At 26.1% G+C, this 17,598-nt stretch overlaps 5 protein-coding genes across 5 annotated transcripts; 4 read left to right on the top strand and 1 right to left on the bottom strand.

Moving 5' to 3' along the window:
* Positions 1-92: 92 nt before the first annotated feature.
* T552_01547 (hypothetical protein) lies at positions 93-2,587 on the top strand. The gene is made up of 8 exons (XM_018370128.1): positions 93-171; positions 218-284; positions 334-473; positions 525-617; positions 664-1,500; positions 1,544-2,146; positions 2,192-2,429; positions 2,472-2,587. The coding sequence occupies exons 1-8, from the start codon at positions 136-138 to the stop codon at positions 2,540-2,542; spliced, it is 2,085 nt and encodes a 694-aa protein (XP_018226286.1). The 5' UTR covers positions 93-135; the 3' UTR covers positions 2,543-2,587.
* A 2,073-nt stretch (positions 2,588-4,660) lies between these two features.
* T552_01548 (hypothetical protein) lies at positions 4,661-5,759 on the top strand. Its single transcript, XM_018370129.1, has 4 exons — positions 4,661-5,202; positions 5,251-5,464; positions 5,507-5,662; positions 5,706-5,759. The coding sequence occupies exons 1-4, from the start codon at positions 4,694-4,696 to the stop codon at positions 5,736-5,738; spliced, it is 912 nt and encodes a 303-aa protein (XP_018226287.1). The 5' UTR covers positions 4,661-4,693; the 3' UTR covers positions 5,739-5,759.
* Positions 5,760-5,780: 21 nt separating this feature from the next.
* Positions 5,781-8,912, bottom strand: T552_01549 (DNA repair helicase rad15). The gene is made up of 17 exons (XM_018370130.1): positions 8,865-8,912; positions 8,771-8,817; positions 8,705-8,722; positions 8,599-8,658; positions 8,264-8,554; positions 8,082-8,198; positions 7,900-8,023; positions 7,752-7,848; positions 7,603-7,712; positions 7,464-7,561; positions 7,325-7,419; positions 6,753-7,279; positions 6,688-6,707; positions 6,553-6,645; positions 6,359-6,502; positions 6,156-6,315; positions 5,781-6,112 (listed from the first exon to the last, which is right to left on the bottom strand). Exons 2-17 carry the CDS (start codon positions 8,801-8,803, stop codon positions 5,826-5,828), a joined length of 2,274 nt encoding a protein of 757 aa, XP_018226288.1. The 5' UTR covers positions 8,804-8,817; positions 8,865-8,912; the 3' UTR covers positions 5,781-5,825.
* Positions 8,913-9,001: 89 nt separating this feature from the next.
* On the top strand, positions 9,002-14,952 carry T552_01550 (hypothetical protein). The gene is made up of 22 exons (XM_018370131.1): positions 9,002-9,109; positions 9,158-9,419; positions 9,464-9,767; positions 9,814-9,903; positions 9,959-10,111; positions 10,154-10,267; positions 10,309-10,995; positions 11,039-11,124; positions 11,169-11,523; positions 11,568-11,943; positions 11,988-12,685; positions 12,732-12,854; positions 12,901-13,157; positions 13,200-13,368; positions 13,412-13,515; positions 13,560-13,835; positions 13,887-14,122; positions 14,173-14,223; positions 14,269-14,648; positions 14,690-14,778; positions 14,826-14,862; positions 14,908-14,952. The coding sequence occupies exons 1-22, from the start codon at positions 9,048-9,050 to the stop codon at positions 14,934-14,936; spliced, it is 4,938 nt and encodes a 1,645-aa protein (XP_018226289.1). The 5' UTR covers positions 9,002-9,047; the 3' UTR covers positions 14,937-14,952.
* A 530-nt stretch (positions 14,953-15,482) lies between these two features.
* On the top strand, positions 15,483-17,379 carry T552_01551 (hypothetical protein). Its single transcript, XM_018370132.1, has 4 exons — positions 15,483-15,768; positions 15,814-15,864; positions 15,909-16,855; positions 16,901-17,379. The coding sequence occupies exons 1-4, from the start codon at positions 15,493-15,495 to the stop codon at positions 17,331-17,333; spliced, it is 1,707 nt and encodes a 568-aa protein (XP_018226290.1). The 5' UTR covers positions 15,483-15,492; the 3' UTR covers positions 17,334-17,379.
* The last annotated feature ends 219 nt before the right edge of the window (positions 17,380-17,598 follow it).

Consider the following 17,598-nt stretch of genomic DNA (forward strand, 5'->3'; position numbering starts at 1 on the left):
AGTTTTATAACTAATAAGAGGTCTAGGTGTGTCATATTGTATTAAGAATAAGTGGATATAATTGATATTGTTTTTATTAAAAGATATATTATTGAAGAAGTGTTTAATCTAGAAATATATGGGTTAATAAATGACATGAATATACAAGAAGCAGTGCGGTTACGGCGTCTTGTAGTATTTCTGATTTGAATGAATGACAAATATTGATTGAATTTAGTCGGATGTTCGGTCAGCTATATGTGGTAGCTCACCTTTATCAAGTAGTCCAAATATACACAAATATGGTGTGTTTTATAGAGATATTAATGGAGAATAAGTTTTTTATATGTATAGATCAGTTAAAAATGGAATTTCAAAGTTTAAAATATGATTATTGTAATGCTAAAAATAAATGGGATATGGAAAAAACAAGTATGGAGAAGAAGATACATGAAATAGAACAGAATAATGAAGAAAAAGAAAAAAGAATTAATGTATATTGTTTTTATAGCGAAAAAAAGGGATATTAATTGAGAAAAATCTAGGAATTAGAAAAAGATAAGCGATTTTTATATGAAAAACATAAATTAGAGAGTGAAGAGACACAGAAATTGAGGGAGGAATGTTCAGCACAAAAGGTAGATTGTTTATTGTATTTTTAGTTTAAAATAATATGAAATTTAGCAAGAATATGAATGGAAGATAAGAGAGCTTCAACGAATAAACAGTATTGATAAAGAGAATTCAACAGATAGGAAAAATGAAGAAAGATCTGTCTTAAATTCTCTTCAAAGGAAAATAGAAACTTTAGAATTAAAAAATACGGGGTTAGAAAAGGTAGTAGAAGGGTTAAAAGATGAATTGAGGTCTAAAAATACATTAATAAATCAAAAACAACAATCATTATTAGAAGCAAATGAATTGATTGATAATCTTCAAAAAAGAAAGCGTTCTTTAGAAGTAGAAACAAATGACTCAAATGAAATTAAAGTATTGAATAGGGAATTAATTGAACAATTATCTTATATTAAATCTCTTGAAAAAAAGAATTTTCAACAATCCAAAGAACTAAAACAGCTTAAAGAATCTCATAAATCAATCCAAATACTTCAAGAAGAAAAAAAGGATCTTGAATTCCAATTGAAGTTAATGGATGATCTTAGGCAACGTTTAGGTGAATCAGAAATAGAACGTGCTATTTTAAAACGTGAGAAAGCTGCTTGGGTTGCTTATTTAGATGATGATGATCAAAGAGATTTTGATTCTCCAAAAGCTTTAAGTTTAACACTTGCTCAACAAAGAATTGAAAATGCAGCTCTAACAGAAAAATATAGTATTTTAGAGATGGAATTAAAAGAGAAAGATATTTTACATCAATCTACTTGTTTTGAATTAAAAAAATTGTCAGATAGAATTGTTGAACTTGAAGAAAAGTTAAATTATGAACTTAAAAATAAATTAAGACTAGAAAGACAAGAAGTTTTATCTCAAAAAGAAGTGGAACTTTTACAAGAACAATTGGTTTGTCTAAATTGTTATTATAATATTAATTGATCTGTATTAGAATTCATATAATTCTGAAGAAATGATATTTATGCATAATAATTATGATGAACAGAAAACAAAAAGAATAAAGAATTTGGAAATGATACTAGATGATTACAAAATTGAAATTATGAAGATTTCTGAAGAATTACAAGAAGCAAAAAATCAAATAACATCTAAATCAACAGAAATACTAAAACGTGAACGTGAAGAGGTATTTAATCGTCATGAAAGGGAAGGTGATTTGTTACGACGTAATAAAACATTGTCAGAAGAGTTATTAACTCTTAATAAAGAACATACTCTTTTGAAAAAAGAATTAGAATCATTAAAACAGCAATTATCTTATATGGATTCTACTTCTAAAAATGATAAACATAATTCTCAAACTCGTATATTGCAATTGAAAGATAATCCATTATCTGCTCTTGAAAACTTAAGACAATCGACTCTTGATCGTCTAAAAAATGAAAATGCTGCACTTTTAAAGCAAATTGAAGATAATGGTGAACAATTTGGTCAAGTTGTTCCAATAGAATCATTAGAAAATCTTAAATTAGAAAATTTAAGATTAGAAAGTACTATAGCTGATAAAGAAAAACGAATACAAAGATTAAAAGAGGTGATATTTTGTTTTAATCATACTAATATCGTCTAATAGATATAGATATTTGCTGAAAAATCATCTGAATTTCGAGAAGCTGTATATTTTCTTTTGGGTTATAAAATTGACTTTCTTCCTAGTGGTAAAGTGCGTGTAACATCTATCTATTCACAAAAAGGAAATCATTCTTTTGTTTTTGATGGAAAATCTTCATCAATGCATTTAGTAAAAGGAAATGAATTTACTGGATCAATAGAAAACTTAATAAAATTTTGGTGTGAAGAACGAAAAACTATTCCAGGTATAATACAATGTTATTTAAGTTTATATTTAATATGTTAAGGAATGCTTTCAGCTTTAACTCTTGAATTATTTGAGCAATCTACTACAGGACAATCAAAAGGTTGGGCTTAATAAGATATATTTAGTGTTAATAGTCATATACCCTTGATAATGTATATACATGAATAAAAACGAAATTATATCGTTTTTATTTATATTTCTTTTAATTTAATGTTTGAAGTATAAAAAAATAACTTATAAAAAGCTAGGATTTTATTCTTTATTTTCTTGCTCAATAAAAAATATTATATATTTAAGAAAATAAATATTAATGTTACAGTAATAATTCATAACAAAAGCTTGAAAGTATTTCTTTTTAATTTAGTTAAAGTAAATCTAATATAATGTATATTAATTAAACAATTGCAAGTTAAAAAATATTAAATTTTTAGATAGCATTATGTATAGAAATTTAAATTTCATAATATAGTTAAATAATTCCTCAATTATTAGTAATATTTAGATTTTCGAAAGATATCTTCCATATAACGTTTAATTAAGAATTAAAAGAAATTATAGTATTTGTTTCAATTTTTGTTAAAAGACTTTCTTCCTTTTCATCATATAATATAATATTATCTAACGAAAATATTAATTTATTTCGTTTTTTTTATAAAATATTCCTTTAGGTTCATTTTAGCAATGTTTTAATTATTACATTTTCTGATCCTACTATAAAACCTAAATCCTGTAAAATGAAAGTAAACTCTGAATAGAAAAAATCTATGTTTTTTATGTTATAAGAATATATTTTCCTTATATATGTTTCTATTAAGATGTTATTAAAATTGGTTGAAAATTGATTGAAAATTGGTTTTGTTAATATCAATTATAATTCCATATCAAATATCATTTTTGAGAAGTGTTTTTTGGACCATTATTATTACCAATTGCAATATATTTCCTTAAATATAGAATTATAGTGTAACAATTATCTTTTTCTTAATAAAATTGTGTTGTAGACCCCGGTTTTGAAATATTATTATCCCAAATTTTGAAAGATTTTTCATTTTCAGTTTTAATATCTTTTTTTTTTATACAGTATATTTAAATAATATTACTCCTTCTTTGAAGGCTTTTCAGTGCTGTATATTGTATCTAATTCTTCAAAAACTTTAACCACTAAACTTCAGAATTATGATAATTATATTTTTTGAATTCTGTATTAATAAATTTATTCTATATTAAAAATAACAATAATAAAATAAAAATACCTTATTAAAATATAGAACATTGTTATCTTTGTATTTAATCGTCTTTATATTTAATCAATCATCTTTAATTTTTTTTTTTCAAGATTTGTTGCAAATAAATTTTCTTCATAACCAATATCATCTTTTAAAATCTTGTCACTATTTAATGTTAAATTCATAGTATTAACACTATTTATTATATTTTTAACTGAATTGTCGACTTGTTCAAGAGTATTCTTTTTAAAATAATATATCAATCCAATTATAAAAATTCCTTTTAAAAATAAATACCTTAAATTTTAATTTACATTATAACCTTAAGCTTTAAAAATATATGATTTATTATACTTTCTTCAACGTCCTATTTATAAATTGCTTTTTTTATAATTATTTTGTTTTTTCTAATATTAAAATATAATCCATTTCTTTCACCACTATTATCTCCTCATATATAACTCTTTATATGGCTTATTTTCTCATTTCTTTTGTTTTATTTATCAATTGACATCCTCATACCCAAAAAAAAAAATTTACTTTATATTCAAATTTTTCCTTTTTATCATTATATAGTTTAATACCATTCGTTTTTCTTAAAAATTACTCTCTTATTCATTATTTTTTTTATTAACTCGTCATATACAAATTATCTCCCCGAGTAAACGTAACCATTATATTGAACCTTTTGACCATATTTAAATTAAAAAAAACACTTTATACGTCCATTTAGACAAATATATATATATAAACACTTTGTTTTGGTCCTTTTTCTTAAATTCCTTTTTTCATTTTTTATCTTAATTATACTTTGTTTTATATATTTTACATCTCTTTAAACTCAATCTTTATAATTCCTTTTATATCACTTAATTCCTATCTATTTCCCTCTTTTTCCCCCTTATTATACCCTTTCTTGAGGCTCATTCGCCTTAAATTGATGGCTAAATCTGCCTGGTCATTTTTATGACGTTGCGGTTACCATAGCAATGCCTATATCTACCAGACATATATATATATATAGAGAAATGAGAGGATGATTTATATGAATGAATTTAAGAATAAATCATTCCATTCAGAAGGAACTACGGGTAAAGTTTATAGGAGCATCTGGTCTACTCGTGGAGATCGAGTTGTAGCACTTAAAATTAGTACATTGTCTATAAAGCGTATGCCACACCGCCCAGACAATGAAATAGAGTTATTAAAGGAATTGAAACATGAAAATATAGTTGAAAGCCTTGGATCATTTAGATATGGAGAGAATCATGTATTAGTTTTGCCATTTTTGCCATATGATTTATTATCAGTTATTAAAAGAGGAGATAAGGACGAGAATTGGTTTAAAGAGCAGATCAAAGGGATTACATCTGCATTAGTTTATATACATGATATAGGAATTATTCATAGAGATATTAAACCAGAAAACATTATGTTTTTGTCAGAAAATGGGAGAGCGGTATTAATTGATTTTGGTATAGCATGGTCATATAAGAATCCAGGAAATGAAATACAAGGAAAATTAATTACAGATGTTGCAACAGGGTATTTATTGAATATGATATTATTATAAATTATATAAGTGAAAAATAGTCCTTATAGGGCACCAGAACTTCTTTTATCATATACGAATTATGGAACATCATTAGATATGTGGTCATGGGGTGTTACAATTGCACAAATGTTTACATTTGAAAATAAGCCATTATTTGATTCAGGATTAGGTGGTAATTTTGGATATAGTGATCTTCTTTTATTGTCATCTATTTTTAAAACATTAGGAACGCCTACAAAGGATAATTGGGAAGTAAGAAATGATTTAGTTTAATTATAATATTTATATTTTAAGGAAATTGATGATCTTCCTGATTTTAAGAAAGTTAATTTTGTTCATTATGATTCACAACCATGGGAAACGATTTTACCAAATGCACCATCTGGAGCTAGGGATTTGATTTCAAATTTGGTTACATATAGTTTTAAAAAAAGGTTAAGTGCAAAAGATGTATAATGATTGATATAAAAATGTAATCAATTGATATAATTAGGTATTAAACCATTATTATTTTTCAGAAACGTAATATTAATTTTAAATATTTAACATGGCATACAAGATATTATTTGATTAGCGTTTTTAATGTATATGGCTTCTCCAAAATTTTATAGAATTAAGATTTTATGTCTAAATTTTCAATTATTTCATCAGAAATGTTATCATCTATATCCATTGAATCTTTATTGTTTTCTGATTCCAATTGAATTTTCTCCTTCTCTTGATATTCATGGAGTTTATTAATATCCCACCAACTAATTCCTTCTTGATCCTTAATATTAAATGGCTGAGCCATTACTTTTAGAAACTTTTCTGCAAAGGCTAGAGACATGTCAGTACTTAAATTTGATGTACCACTTGTAATATATTCTTGAATCCATTTTGGAAGTTTATTACGCTTATCTATATATGTTTAGTATTAATATAAAATATAAATGACTAATACCTGCTCTTGAAAATCGTTTATCTGCTAAAACCATAACTCCATAGTCATCTTTTCCTCTTAAAACTCTTCCCAAACATTGTGCTGCATGACGCATAGCATCAAATGTAAGAAAATCGTTTTCCTTAATATGATACATATCTCTAAGAAACTCTAAACGTGCCTATATCTTTATAAATAAACCATTGTAAATGAATATAAGATACTTTTAAAATTCTAGACTTTGTATATTGATATGGAATTCCAAACATAATTACAGTACGGCCATAATGGTGATCAAAATCAATGCCTTCTGAAATCTTTCCTCTAGCTACACATAATAAAACTGCACCTCTACCATTATCACATGCCTAAAAATTAATAATGTTGATAATATATAATAATATGTGATAAAAATTACAGTTCTATAGGTTTTTAAGGCTAAAACAGTTTCTTGACTATCAGGTGTTTCAACTAAAATTAATTTATATTTCCATATTTCATCTAAAATTCCCTGAATCATTAATCATGAGACAATTGCTTTGTTTTATAATACCAAAGTATGCCATTGACTTACTTAATGAAATTAAAAAATATCTAAATTGTTACTACATGACTTACTGATAGATTCCATATATAAATAGCTTGGAAAAAATGCAACCAAACCATCTGGTGTAATTTTTGAAAATTCAATTAATATATCACCATAATTACAAATAATACTAGGATCATCTCTTACTTCAAACTTTGAACTTATTGCTACCTGATTGCTTCCTCTTGTAACAATCATAGGAAGAAACGAATTTCTAGCCAAAGATATACTATAGGATTCTTGAATTACTGCATTAAATTGAAGTATCTTTGGATACATATCTAAAGGAGAAATTGTACCAGACGTTATTATAACTGTTTTAAATTTGTTAAAAACCGGTTTAATAGCAATTGATGCATCAAGACATGCAAAATGAAAAACTGGATTAGGTACTGTAGCTGTATCTGTTTCATATGGTTCAAGAATAAGTATAAATCCATTTTCATATGTTGATACTAATGTTGCAAAATTTGCTATTTCTTGTAAATATTGATAATCTTCAATGTCTGAAAGTTCTAATGTGTGAATAAGTGAATTAAGCCTTTCTGTACAGAACCTTGATCTATTAAAAAAAAAGAAAAAATATACTCAATTGATAAACCTTAGTGGTTTTCTTTCAATATACGTTAGTTCTTTTAAATGTTGTAAGAAAGATAATGGTGTTTCTGCTACAACATGTAGAACTTTCATTCGAGTCTATAGACATATCAATAAAAATACACAAAAAGCAGAATAAAAACCTTCATATACTCTACAAATCTCTTAAGAAACGCAATGAAATGTTCTGCTTTTCTTATATTCCCTGGAACTGCCTCTTTAAGTAAATCATCTGATAGAACTATTGTTGTTTAAAAAATGTAATAAATAGGATAAATATACTTGGATTCGAAATGAATATATCTTCTTCTCTTTCTTCATCTATTTTCTTAAGATCCTCTACTAATTTTTTATATTCCATCTGTAGTTTTTCTGAATTGTTTTTTTTCATACTATTACTTAGAATTTTTCTAAAAAAAGTAGCCAATTACTCATTGATCTTCCTTTCAAGATTGCTAATACTGTGTGACACCTTTTTTAATGAATTTTCTGTAATATCTACACTAAGTGACTCAATACAAACATTGTCTATATATATATTTATTTATTTATAAAAAACACATGATAAGCAATTCTTACCAATATTATGAGCTTCATCAAATACAATAATACAATCTCTTGACAATTCCCTTGAAATATATTCTGAAATTTTTGGATCTAATAAATAATGATATGAATATACAACAACATTACAGATCGGTATCTAATACACATTAATACCCATTAATACCCATTAATACTCTAAATCATGGACTCATTACCGCTCTTCGTGCTGTAAAATATGGACATTGCTTGTTTGCCTCCCCATATTTTAAAAGATCTGAAAATGTAAACACCCCATAAGGTATTAAACCATTAGATTCAAGAGATTCTATATTCTTTAACATGTTAATATTAACCATAAATAATAATAATAATTATTATTATTGTTAATAATAATAACCTCATAATAAACACAAAAATTACTACTTTCTCCCCTTCTTCTCCTCTCCCTAGCAAATCCTGCCGTCAAACTACGGCATCTAGCATCAACTACACTGCCTTTCTTCTCTTGTCTAACCGATGAATGTAGGCATAGATTTTTCCTACTAGTTAGTCCAAGAGCTCTAAATTTATCCTCTTCCCCTAAAATCCCCCTTCTAAACTCCATCAAATCTTTCAATTCAACAAGAACCTTCTCTATTTCTGACATAGTTCTTGAACAATATATAAGCTTTCTATGTTCTGGATAAAACTCCTCTTCTTAATACATAAAACTCCTATAAATCCCACAAATACCTTCTGATATGATACTATTAATGACAAAAGTGATATAGTTTTCCCTGTACCAGAAGGCATCTACCCATATATCCTATTAATCCCTCTAAAATACACTATTTTTCACCTCCAAAACACAATGGCCCTATAATCTCCCATTATTTTCGCCGTAAAGCATTCTATTAACACATACCCCGACATCCAGCGTCTTTTTAAGGTGACACATATATGAATACTGCTCTTTACTCCTCATAAACCTCTTATTAAACCTCTTTATATCTTATTACCTGGATAAATCCTTGGATAAGGGAATAACACTGGGAGATCATCAATAAAGAACCTATTTATAAGTAAATCTCTTAGATATAACAGAAATATACCTCATTTTTGCTGATACTTTTAGTCATCTATATTGACCACGATTTTTCTTAGTCTATAAACCCTCTAGATCTTGGAAAACTGAGGATATTATGAGACAATCAGTTAAGGGCTCTAAGAACAGCAAGGAACGTGCTGTTGAGCTATTAAAAAGGTGATATTTATAGTATAATTATGAAGAAAACTGTTGATATTAAAGAAGCCCGGGATTTTCTTCAATACAAAGCAAAAATAGTGCTTCAAAGTTTAAGTTCGGGAGCTATGGAAATACTAGGGAATGTAATATGTTGTCATTTGTTATTGAACCTCTTGATTTTGAAGGGATTCCTCCCAATCTTGTGGTTATTTTTAAAAATATATGTAAAAGAGATAATACAACAAGAATTAAGGGACTAGAAGATCTCAGTAGCTGTATAGATGAAGATACGGATGTGGTGAATGAGGAGAATGTGTTAAAAGTCTGGGTAGTTTTATTTTTTAAGAGGGAAAAGAAATAATTTATATAAAGTCATATCTATATCCTCGGTTATCAATAGATATGGAGCGTCAGGTTCGTTTACAGTGTAATCAGGTACATGGGAAGATATGTGTTGTATCAGGGAAGAGAATTGTTAGAGTTATTAAGGAAATTATTGGACCATGGATGATGTCAAATTTTGATAGTGATTATGGGGTTAAAAAAGTATCAATAGAGTCATTTAATGCGGCATTTCAGAGTGAGGAGAAGCGTATTATTGTTAAGAAGGTGTATCAGAAATATATTATTAGTTTTAATAGGAATATTATTCTTAAACAATCTCCTAATACATTAAGTATTTAATTTTATTATTTATATGAGGAATTGTAAACAGAATGTAGGTGATGTGCGATATGTGTCTCAGGAGGACTCTAAAGCCAAGTATTATAGAATTATTTCTTCTATATTGGCGTCACTTGCAGATATTATATGTAAATATATATATATATACATATATATTAAATGTTTATGTTAAATATTGATTAGTGAATTTGGAATTAGATGAGCTTAAGAAGGAAGAATCATCATATGATGAGATTATGGGGTCTGAGAAATTTTGGAAATTCTTATATGAAACAGATCTTATTGGAAGGAAACATTTTTATCAAGTGATTAAAAATATATCAGAGAAGTGGCCAGGTTTATTTTGTTATAATGAATGGATTGTTTTAATGCTTTTAGAATTGTTAATTTCTCAAAAAAATATGATTAAGAAGTCAGTGACAAAATTAATGAAGAATACAGAAAAATCATTTATATCAATTATTCTCCCAACTATGGAAATATTCTTTTCAGGTATATTTATTTTATTTGGGGATATAAATTTATTATTAAAGTATGTCCTGAGTTATGGGGATATGATTTTTTTGGTGATTCTGAGATATTTTCTTATTTTAAAAGGTTGATCTTGAATAATGATTTTGATTCTACACAATTCTGGAATTGTTTTTATAATCTTATAACAAAAATACCTTTAAATCCTGAAAAATCTGACTTTGATGTATATTTAAATGATTTCATAAAAACCATTTGGGATGGTGCATCTAAAAAGACTAAATATAATAATGAAGTGGGCTTTGAAACATTTTTTAAAATTATGTGTTTCTATATGAAACATTTTGAAAATACAAGTACAGTATTATCTATATTTGAAAAGAAAATCATGGATATTATTATTAATTATTTCACTGATATAACATCTTTCAGTATTAAAATGTCAGATAATTTCAGACATGCATTGGTGAAGGGGTTTTTGAGAAATGAATATATCTTAAATGATATTTTTAATAAGTTTTGGTGTGAATCAAAGCAATGTATTTTTGAAAAGTTATTAAAAACATCAAATATTACATCTGAAGGGAATTATGATGAACTTTATACTATATGTGTACGTTGGATAAATACTGCTGATGAATTTAACACAGAAACAAATGATAATACTGTTTTGGATGATAAATCATTTGTTTATTTAACTATATGTGAAGTAATATATTCTATAATTTGCTATATTAGGAATTGTGATGGTATAATTATATTATATTTGGAATTGTGTTAATAATCTGTTAGATTTATATCAAAAAATAGTAGAATTATTAAATTATGTTTTATCTAAGTTTTCAGATATCATATTTAAGGATCAAAGAATTCTTTCAGTTAGTTTACTCTATAACAATTCTTAAACTTATATTTATATTAGGAATTTGAAAGTTTTATTATGGAAAAAATTCCTAGATTTATTACATCATTAACAGAATCTATTGGATCTATTCTTTTAATTTATATTTTAAAAAACAAAAACACTGAAAGTGTAGGTTTGGTTTGGGCATCTTTATTTTCACATCTTTCAAGGATAGAAAGTGGATCAGAACGAAATGTTTTTACTCACAAAATAGTGAAAATGATAATTGATAGTAAAATTAAGATACAAGATTTAAGAAATTGTTTGCCTAAGGTTAATTTAATTGATGATGTTTTATTAGATTGTGTGCATTTTAATATTGATAATAATTTGGGGAATTGGGAATGTTTAAATGATTTTCTTACTGTTAAAGGTAAAATTATATTTAAAAATATGGATAATATTTTAATAATTAAGAAATTGTCTTTTCAAAGGAAAGTATTATTAAAAGTTTGATTTTCTTGGTAGAAAAGGTCTTTTGCTCAAATGATTCTGAGCCTTATTATATATTCAATGACGATCGAATCTTAGTTCTGTTACATAAAGTATTAGGTGACAATTCTGATTTATGTTCATGTTTTCTTCAGAATTTCCAAGCTATAGAATTTCATATAAAAATATGGAATTTTGTTTATATTAAAAAGGGAAATATTTCAGAAAGAATCTCTATTTTCAATGATTTATTTGAGCAGATCTATTGTTTAAATGATGAAATAGGTAGTAATCTAAGATTAAATATCGCAAGTATTATTCAGAAACAAATTTTATTATTAGATTCACTTGATTTTTCATTGTTTAATCCTTTTTTTTATGATATTTATAACTTATTATTTTTAGAATGAGATCACTTTGTTCATTAAGTGTAAAGGTGTTATCTTTTGCTACAGAATTAGAAAAAAAGGATCTTTTGGCTATATTTTTATTTCCAATTCATGAATGGGATATGGCTTTTTCTTCTTTAATTTCAGAATATCCTAATAAAAACTTGGAATTGTTTAATTCTTTGAAAACATGTTGTTTAATATTTTCAAATCCTGTTAAAACAAAAGGAAATATTGAAACTGATAATATATCAAAATTATTAAAAATTTCTGTTTTTTCTAAGACAATAATCAATTTTCTTAAATTGGATTTGTGTTCTTTGGAAATTCATTGGACAATATTATATGGAATTATGATTTGTGAAGAGCTTATCAGAGACAATTTCGAGTTAGAACAAGCAAATTGCTTATGGAAATCGATAACCAAAGATCAGGAACAGGAATTGTTTACCTTAATAGAAAAAAGCAATGATTTTGTTTTTGATTTATTAACTTTGGATAAAATTGAAATTCTTGGTATTGACAATTCTGTACAAAGAAATGATATAAAGTTTCTTGAAATAATAAAGATGAAATCTATTGGATCTTCGCCTGAAACATATTATTCTGCTTGTGTATTATCTAGAACTCTTCAATTCTTGACAGAAAAGATTGAATATTCTCAAGAAGAAGTAGAAACATGGTTAAATGATATATCTATAGAAAATAATCAAAGTGATCATTTCAATTTATGTTTATACATTTGGCTTATTTTTAATAGATGTATTTATTTTTGCAGCTATTATTAATGGATTTCAAGAAAAGCTATTTTTTTCAAAAAGATTGGAAGGCATAAGAAATAGAATTGGTAGTGATCTATCTGGTGATTTTATTGTTGATAGAGGCAAGTTTTATTTTAAAAAAATATATTATGATTTATTGTTTCTTAGATCTGAAAAAAATTATCTTATTTAATATATTTATACCATTTGATGATAGTCTCTGGAAACATTTTCCACAACAGCGTATAATATTTCTCTTTCAAAATCTTTTAAAATCAATTGATAAAAAAAACTTAATAAAAGTTGAATATATTGATTTTTGTGTTGAAATTACAAAAATATTTATAAAGTTAATACCTTTTATAAAAACTATTGATGGAGTTTATTGGTATAATATTTGCGATTATCTTTGTGAATGTCTTAGGGTATTTAATTTTATAACAAAATTATTAGCTAATATTTTTAAGATTTGTACAGAAACTTCATTAGAATTTTTGAATTTTGAATTCTATTCAATGAAACTTTTTATGACTTTAAGCAATTGCTATTCTTTCAACGATTCTTTTAATGATTCATGGAATATTCATTCTAAGACTTTATATTCATACTTGTTTCAATTATTTATTCATAAAAAAGGTTTAAATATTTAAAGTATTTTTTACTTGGCTTATGATAATAGAGACATATGTAAAAAATCAACCTTTAGATATTTGTATTCAACTTTTGTCAAGAATTTTATTACAGATTCCTATAGATATTGTTCAAAAGCCATTAGTAAATTTGGTAGAAATTTATTTATTTATTTTATTTCACATTGATATGAATAGCTTTATCTTCATTTATTATCTCAATGGAAATATACACAAATTGTTACATTTGATTGGTTAACAAATTGGATTTTAAAAGATCAGGAAAATTTAATTATAGAAACTGAATTTTCTAAAGAAATAGATATCAATTTGCCTTCAGAATTGCTTTTTATGATTTCAGATCTTCCATGTTATGATACATTAGATAATATTGATCATGAAAATAATGTATCTTCTAGACTTCGAGGTTATTTTCTTTCTTGGATTCTTATTTTTACATATTTTAAAAATACGGTATCTTATTATCAAGTATTATTGTTTTTTATTCTTACATATTCATTTTAGTCATACATATTAAAGTCCAGTTATATTGAAAGTCTGAAAAATAATAATTGTATTCCATTGACAATTGAATTTATATTTAAAACTCTTGAATTATTAACTGATAAACCTATAAATACAATAGAAATATTATGGGATATCTTAGAATGGAAAAATATAGATAATATAAAAACCGAGATGCTATCTTTAATAGTGTATGTATATTTACTTATACTCAGACATATTCCATCTCTTGCAAGGTTAGTTTTAAATTATTATTTTAAAGAATAATAATAATAATAATGAATAGAGATTGGTGGATTGGATGTAAAAATAGACAATTGACTCAATCAGTAGAAACGTTTGTAATAGCTTTATGATATTTTATTATTAAATATAAATATAGGTTTACAGAGAAAAATATATCTTCTATTTTGATTGAAGATGAAATTGCTTCAGTATTATTAGAATCTATGCAATTAAAAATAAATGATGATAATATACATGTTAAAACGTCAAAAACTACTCGTGAAGTTACAACTTCTTATACAATTGATGATCAATATTTAGAAATGGTTATCCGGTTGCCTGCTTGCTACCCTTTGAATCAGGTTATTGTAGAAGGTGTACAAAAAATTGGTGTTAAAGATGCACAATGGAGAGCATGGTTATTAGCTTCTAGAATTTTAATAACTACACAAAATGGAAGCATTGCAGATGCTGTAAGTCTTTTCAAACGGAATGTTTCACTCCATTTTGAAGGAGTCGTTGCTTGTAACATATGCTGTAATCTCCATTTCTTTTTTTTAAGTAATTAATCATTTTAGTTTCAATCATATCAGTTCAAGATAGATCTTTACCCAGTAAAAAATGTGCAACTTGTAAAAACAAATTTCATTCTGGATGTTTATATAAAGTATTTATTTATATGTTTCTTTATATATATATTAATTTTAATTTTAGTGGTTTAAAACATCAAATACTTCTAAATGTCCTTTATGTAAGTCTTTAATTACACTAAAATACATTTATACTAATTCTTAAGGTCGAACTACTTTTTCTTTTTCAATATAGGTTTAATAAAGAAATATCTTTCATTATATACAAAAATACATTTAGCGTAATATAAAGAAATTTAACTTGGGCCTTTCATTGATTCTTTTATTATCAATTTTAACACTTATTCTTTTTGGTTCTAGTTTCATTAAATCTATACTGGATTAGGGTTAATTAAAGTACAAAAATCTTATTAAAAGTATCTCATTTTTATTAAATTGGAAGACAATTGTTACAAAAAATGCTCTTTTTATGATATCATTGATTATTTTGACTAAGTAATTAACTTTATTTATTATTTTTTTTATTAATTTAAAAGAATTTTACTTTTTATGATAGAATTATCAAAGGGCTCGTGTTTTCAAAGGGCAATACATAGGAAAAAAAGTATAAGAAGGCATCGTATTTCCTCTCTTATGCTGATTGCATTCATTTAAACATTAAGCTATTAATTCGCAGGTCGAATTATTTGGTAGGAAGAATTTATCTAATATTACTTTGACTTAAGTTTTATACATATAGGTGATTAATTGAAGTTATTTGACTAACTGATCTACATATTTTTTTTGATAAAATGGTTTTGCATATTTTTTTCTGTATAAAAAAATGGATGATTGTTGTTCATACCAGCTTATTGTTTATAACAATAACCAATGCATATCCGGCATCAATTCCTGTAACACGTGATAATCATAGAGCTCTAGTTGATTCTCAAGGGTCGGATCAAAAAACATGTTCAATTAATGATCCTACTTTGTCCATTCATCCAAGTTTATTAACAAGTACTGGCACAGGATTTGCAGATTGTTTACCAGGAAGGAATTGCTTGTTTGTTTGTAAAAGTGGATATGTATGTTTTCTTTTTTCTTTTTTTTTGAAAGACTAGAATTTTTAGTTATCAACTCAATATGATGCATCTTATTATCCTGAATTTGAGGGAACTTCGGTTTGTTTTTTATTTCTTTTAAGTGGGTTTTTTCATAATTATAGGTTGGCAACGTTCTTTGTACTTCACAAGGTACTCTTCAGATAGCTGCAGGCGGTTCTCTTTGTGCTCTTTCAACTAAAAATCTATATCTAACTAGTCTTCTTGATTATTCAGTATCTTTTTGTCAAAAGATTTCAGTTAAAGATGGCCTTTTCTTTGCACCTAATTCTCTCCAATCAAAATCAGTTTCTTTTTTAGCAGTTTCTGGTCAATCTCATCAATCATCTCTTTATTACTTCAATCCTCTAGGAACAGATTCTACCTATGAATGCCCGATTACTGTGGGGTCATCATCACCATATATATTAGAAATTAAAGATATAAATGGTGAAGTTCATATTAGTCTTGGATGGAATCCTTTTTATATAAGTAATGAGGAATATAAACGACCTCCTAATTGGGGTTTAAGAGTATTATGTCAAGGTGTTGATTGTGATCGGCCTTGCTTTATTGATCCTACTAAACATGGGATTAATGAATGTGAGAATTGTGAAAAAGGTTCTCATGGTTCTTCTTTTTGTACAGTAAAAGTATCAGGAAGTAAAGAAGCAATAGTATTTTTGTTTTCAACTGATGGTGATCAAAAAACTTATTCATATGATGATTTTTCTTCTTTCACTACTACTCGTGAAGTTACTTTAAGGGAGAGTCAAGGTTATAGATATGATAGTTCAAGAGATTCTGGTAAATCAATATATACAGAAAAAGGGAGATATCATAGAACAAATCTTGGTGATTTGAAAGAAGAAGAGGATCAATTGACGCAAGAAGAGAAAGATCTTATAGAACGTCTTCAAAAAACTCAACAACAAAGTAAATTATTTGGCGATCAAAATAAACAACCTGAAGAAAAGGCCGATCCAGAACATCATTCCGGTAATCTAGGAGTTACAGTTGTAGATTCAACAAAAGAGTCTGCACAACATCAAACTCAAAGTCAATTAAAAGGGTTTCAAAACTTTTATTTAATTAATTTATTTCTAACAAATTCTAGTTCTTCTGATGATGTTAATAATCAACACTTAGATCTTGTCTATCTAAAGGATACTGAAAAAGAAAATAACGGTCATTTAGATGATTTCAAAGGATTTGTCACTGGAAAAACTATTACTTCTCAAAAAGATTCTCATAAAGACATCGATACTGCAAATAAAGCTACCACTTCCTTATATTCAGCAAATGATTCACATAGAACTGACAAATGCAAATCATTAATTGACTCAATCGTTGATTCTGTACAGGAATTATGTCTATTACTCAAATCCAAAGATTCTGACCCCAATTCTTCAAAAAAACAACAGAACCCTCAATTAGACGTTATCTCTCCTGCTCCTGACTCCATCAAGCAGGAAAATAGTGCTATTCATCTCTTAAAACCTCGTGCAAATTGGATATTAATATTCTTAGGATTCGCTATCCTTCTATAACTATATTAATCTTTCTATTGCACTTTCTTCTAAATTTCTTGTATATAATCTTCATAATATAAATTCAATATATACCCTCATATATATATCTCTCTGACCTCTCGATCTGCTGCTTCACGTCTTAATATTTTCTATAAATTGTTGATAAAGAATTAAAGGAAATAAGCCTGATTATAAGGATTTATGAGGTTATATAAGAGGAGAAGACCTCATAGAACTGAGAAATATAGATATATTTCTTAAGATGATATCTGGTAGGGTTTTA

Source organism: Pneumocystis carinii (assembly GCF_001477545.1).
Source record: "Pneumocystis carinii B80 chromosome Unknown supercont1.6, whole genome shotgun sequence".
NCBI lineage: Eukaryota > Fungi > Ascomycota > Pneumocystomycetes > Pneumocystales > Pneumocystaceae > Pneumocystis > Pneumocystis carinii.

What these genes read in the sequence shown, in the direction of transcription:
- T552_01547 (XM_018370128.1), top strand. Translation starts at nt 136, where the DNA reads ATGAATATACAAGAAGCAGTGCGGTTACGGCGTCTT. An exon ending in TCCAAATATACACAAATATG is followed by an intron (nt 285 to 333) that starts GTGTGTTTTATA and finishes TTATATGTATAG; the next exon opens with ATCAGTTAAAAATGGAATTT. An exon ending in AACTTTTACAAGAACAATTG is followed by an intron (nt 1,501 to 1,543) that starts GTTTGTCTAAAT and finishes GATCTGTATTAG; the next exon opens with AATTCATATAATTCTGAAGA.
- T552_01548 (XM_018370129.1), top strand. Translation starts at nt 4,694, where the DNA reads ATGATTTATATGAATGAATTTAAGAATAAATCATTCCATTCAGAAGGA. An exon ending in ATTACAGATGTTGCAACAGG is followed by an intron (nt 5,203 to 5,250) that starts GTATTTATTGAA and finishes AGTGAAAAATAG; the next exon opens with TCCTTATAGGGCACCAGAAC. An exon ending in CTACAAAGGATAATTGGGAA is followed by an intron (nt 5,465 to 5,506) that starts GTAAGAAATGAT and finishes TTATATTTTAAG; the next exon opens with GAAATTGATGATCTTCCTGA.
- T552_01549 (XM_018370130.1), bottom strand. Translation starts at nt 8,803, where the DNA reads ATGTGTCACCTTAAAAAGACGCTGGATGTCGGG. An exon ending in GATTTGTAGAGTATATGAAG is followed by an intron (nt 7,420 to 7,463) that starts GTTTTTATTCTG and finishes ATATGTCTATAG; the next exon opens with ACTCGAATGAAAGTTCTACA. An exon ending in TTTATATATGGAATCTATCA is followed by an intron (nt 6,708 to 6,752) that starts GTAAGTCATGTA and finishes AATTTCATTAAG; the next exon opens with TAAGTCAATGGCATACTTTG.
- T552_01550 (XM_018370131.1), top strand. Translation starts at nt 9,048, where the DNA reads ATGAGACAATCAGTTAAGGGCTCTAAGAACAGCAAGGAACGTGCTGTT. An exon ending in AGAATGTGTTAAAAGTCTGG is followed by an intron (nt 9,420 to 9,463) that starts GTAGTTTTATTT and finishes ATTTATATAAAG; the next exon opens with TCATATCTATATCCTCGGTT. An exon ending in AGGATCAAAGAATTCTTTCA is followed by an intron (nt 11,125 to 11,168) that starts GTTAGTTTACTC and finishes TATTTATATTAG; the next exon opens with GAATTTGAAAGTTTTATTAT.
- T552_01551 (XM_018370132.1), top strand. Translation starts at nt 15,493, where the DNA reads ATGGTTTTGCATATTTTTTTCTGTATAAAAAAATGGATGATTGTTGTT. An exon ending in TTGTTTGTAAAAGTGGATAT is followed by an intron (nt 15,769 to 15,813) that starts GTATGTTTTCTT and finishes TAGAATTTTTAG; the next exon opens with TTATCAACTCAATATGATGC. An exon ending in CTGAATTTGAGGGAACTTCG is followed by an intron (nt 15,865 to 15,908) that starts GTTTGTTTTTTA and finishes TCATAATTATAG; the next exon opens with GTTGGCAACGTTCTTTGTAC.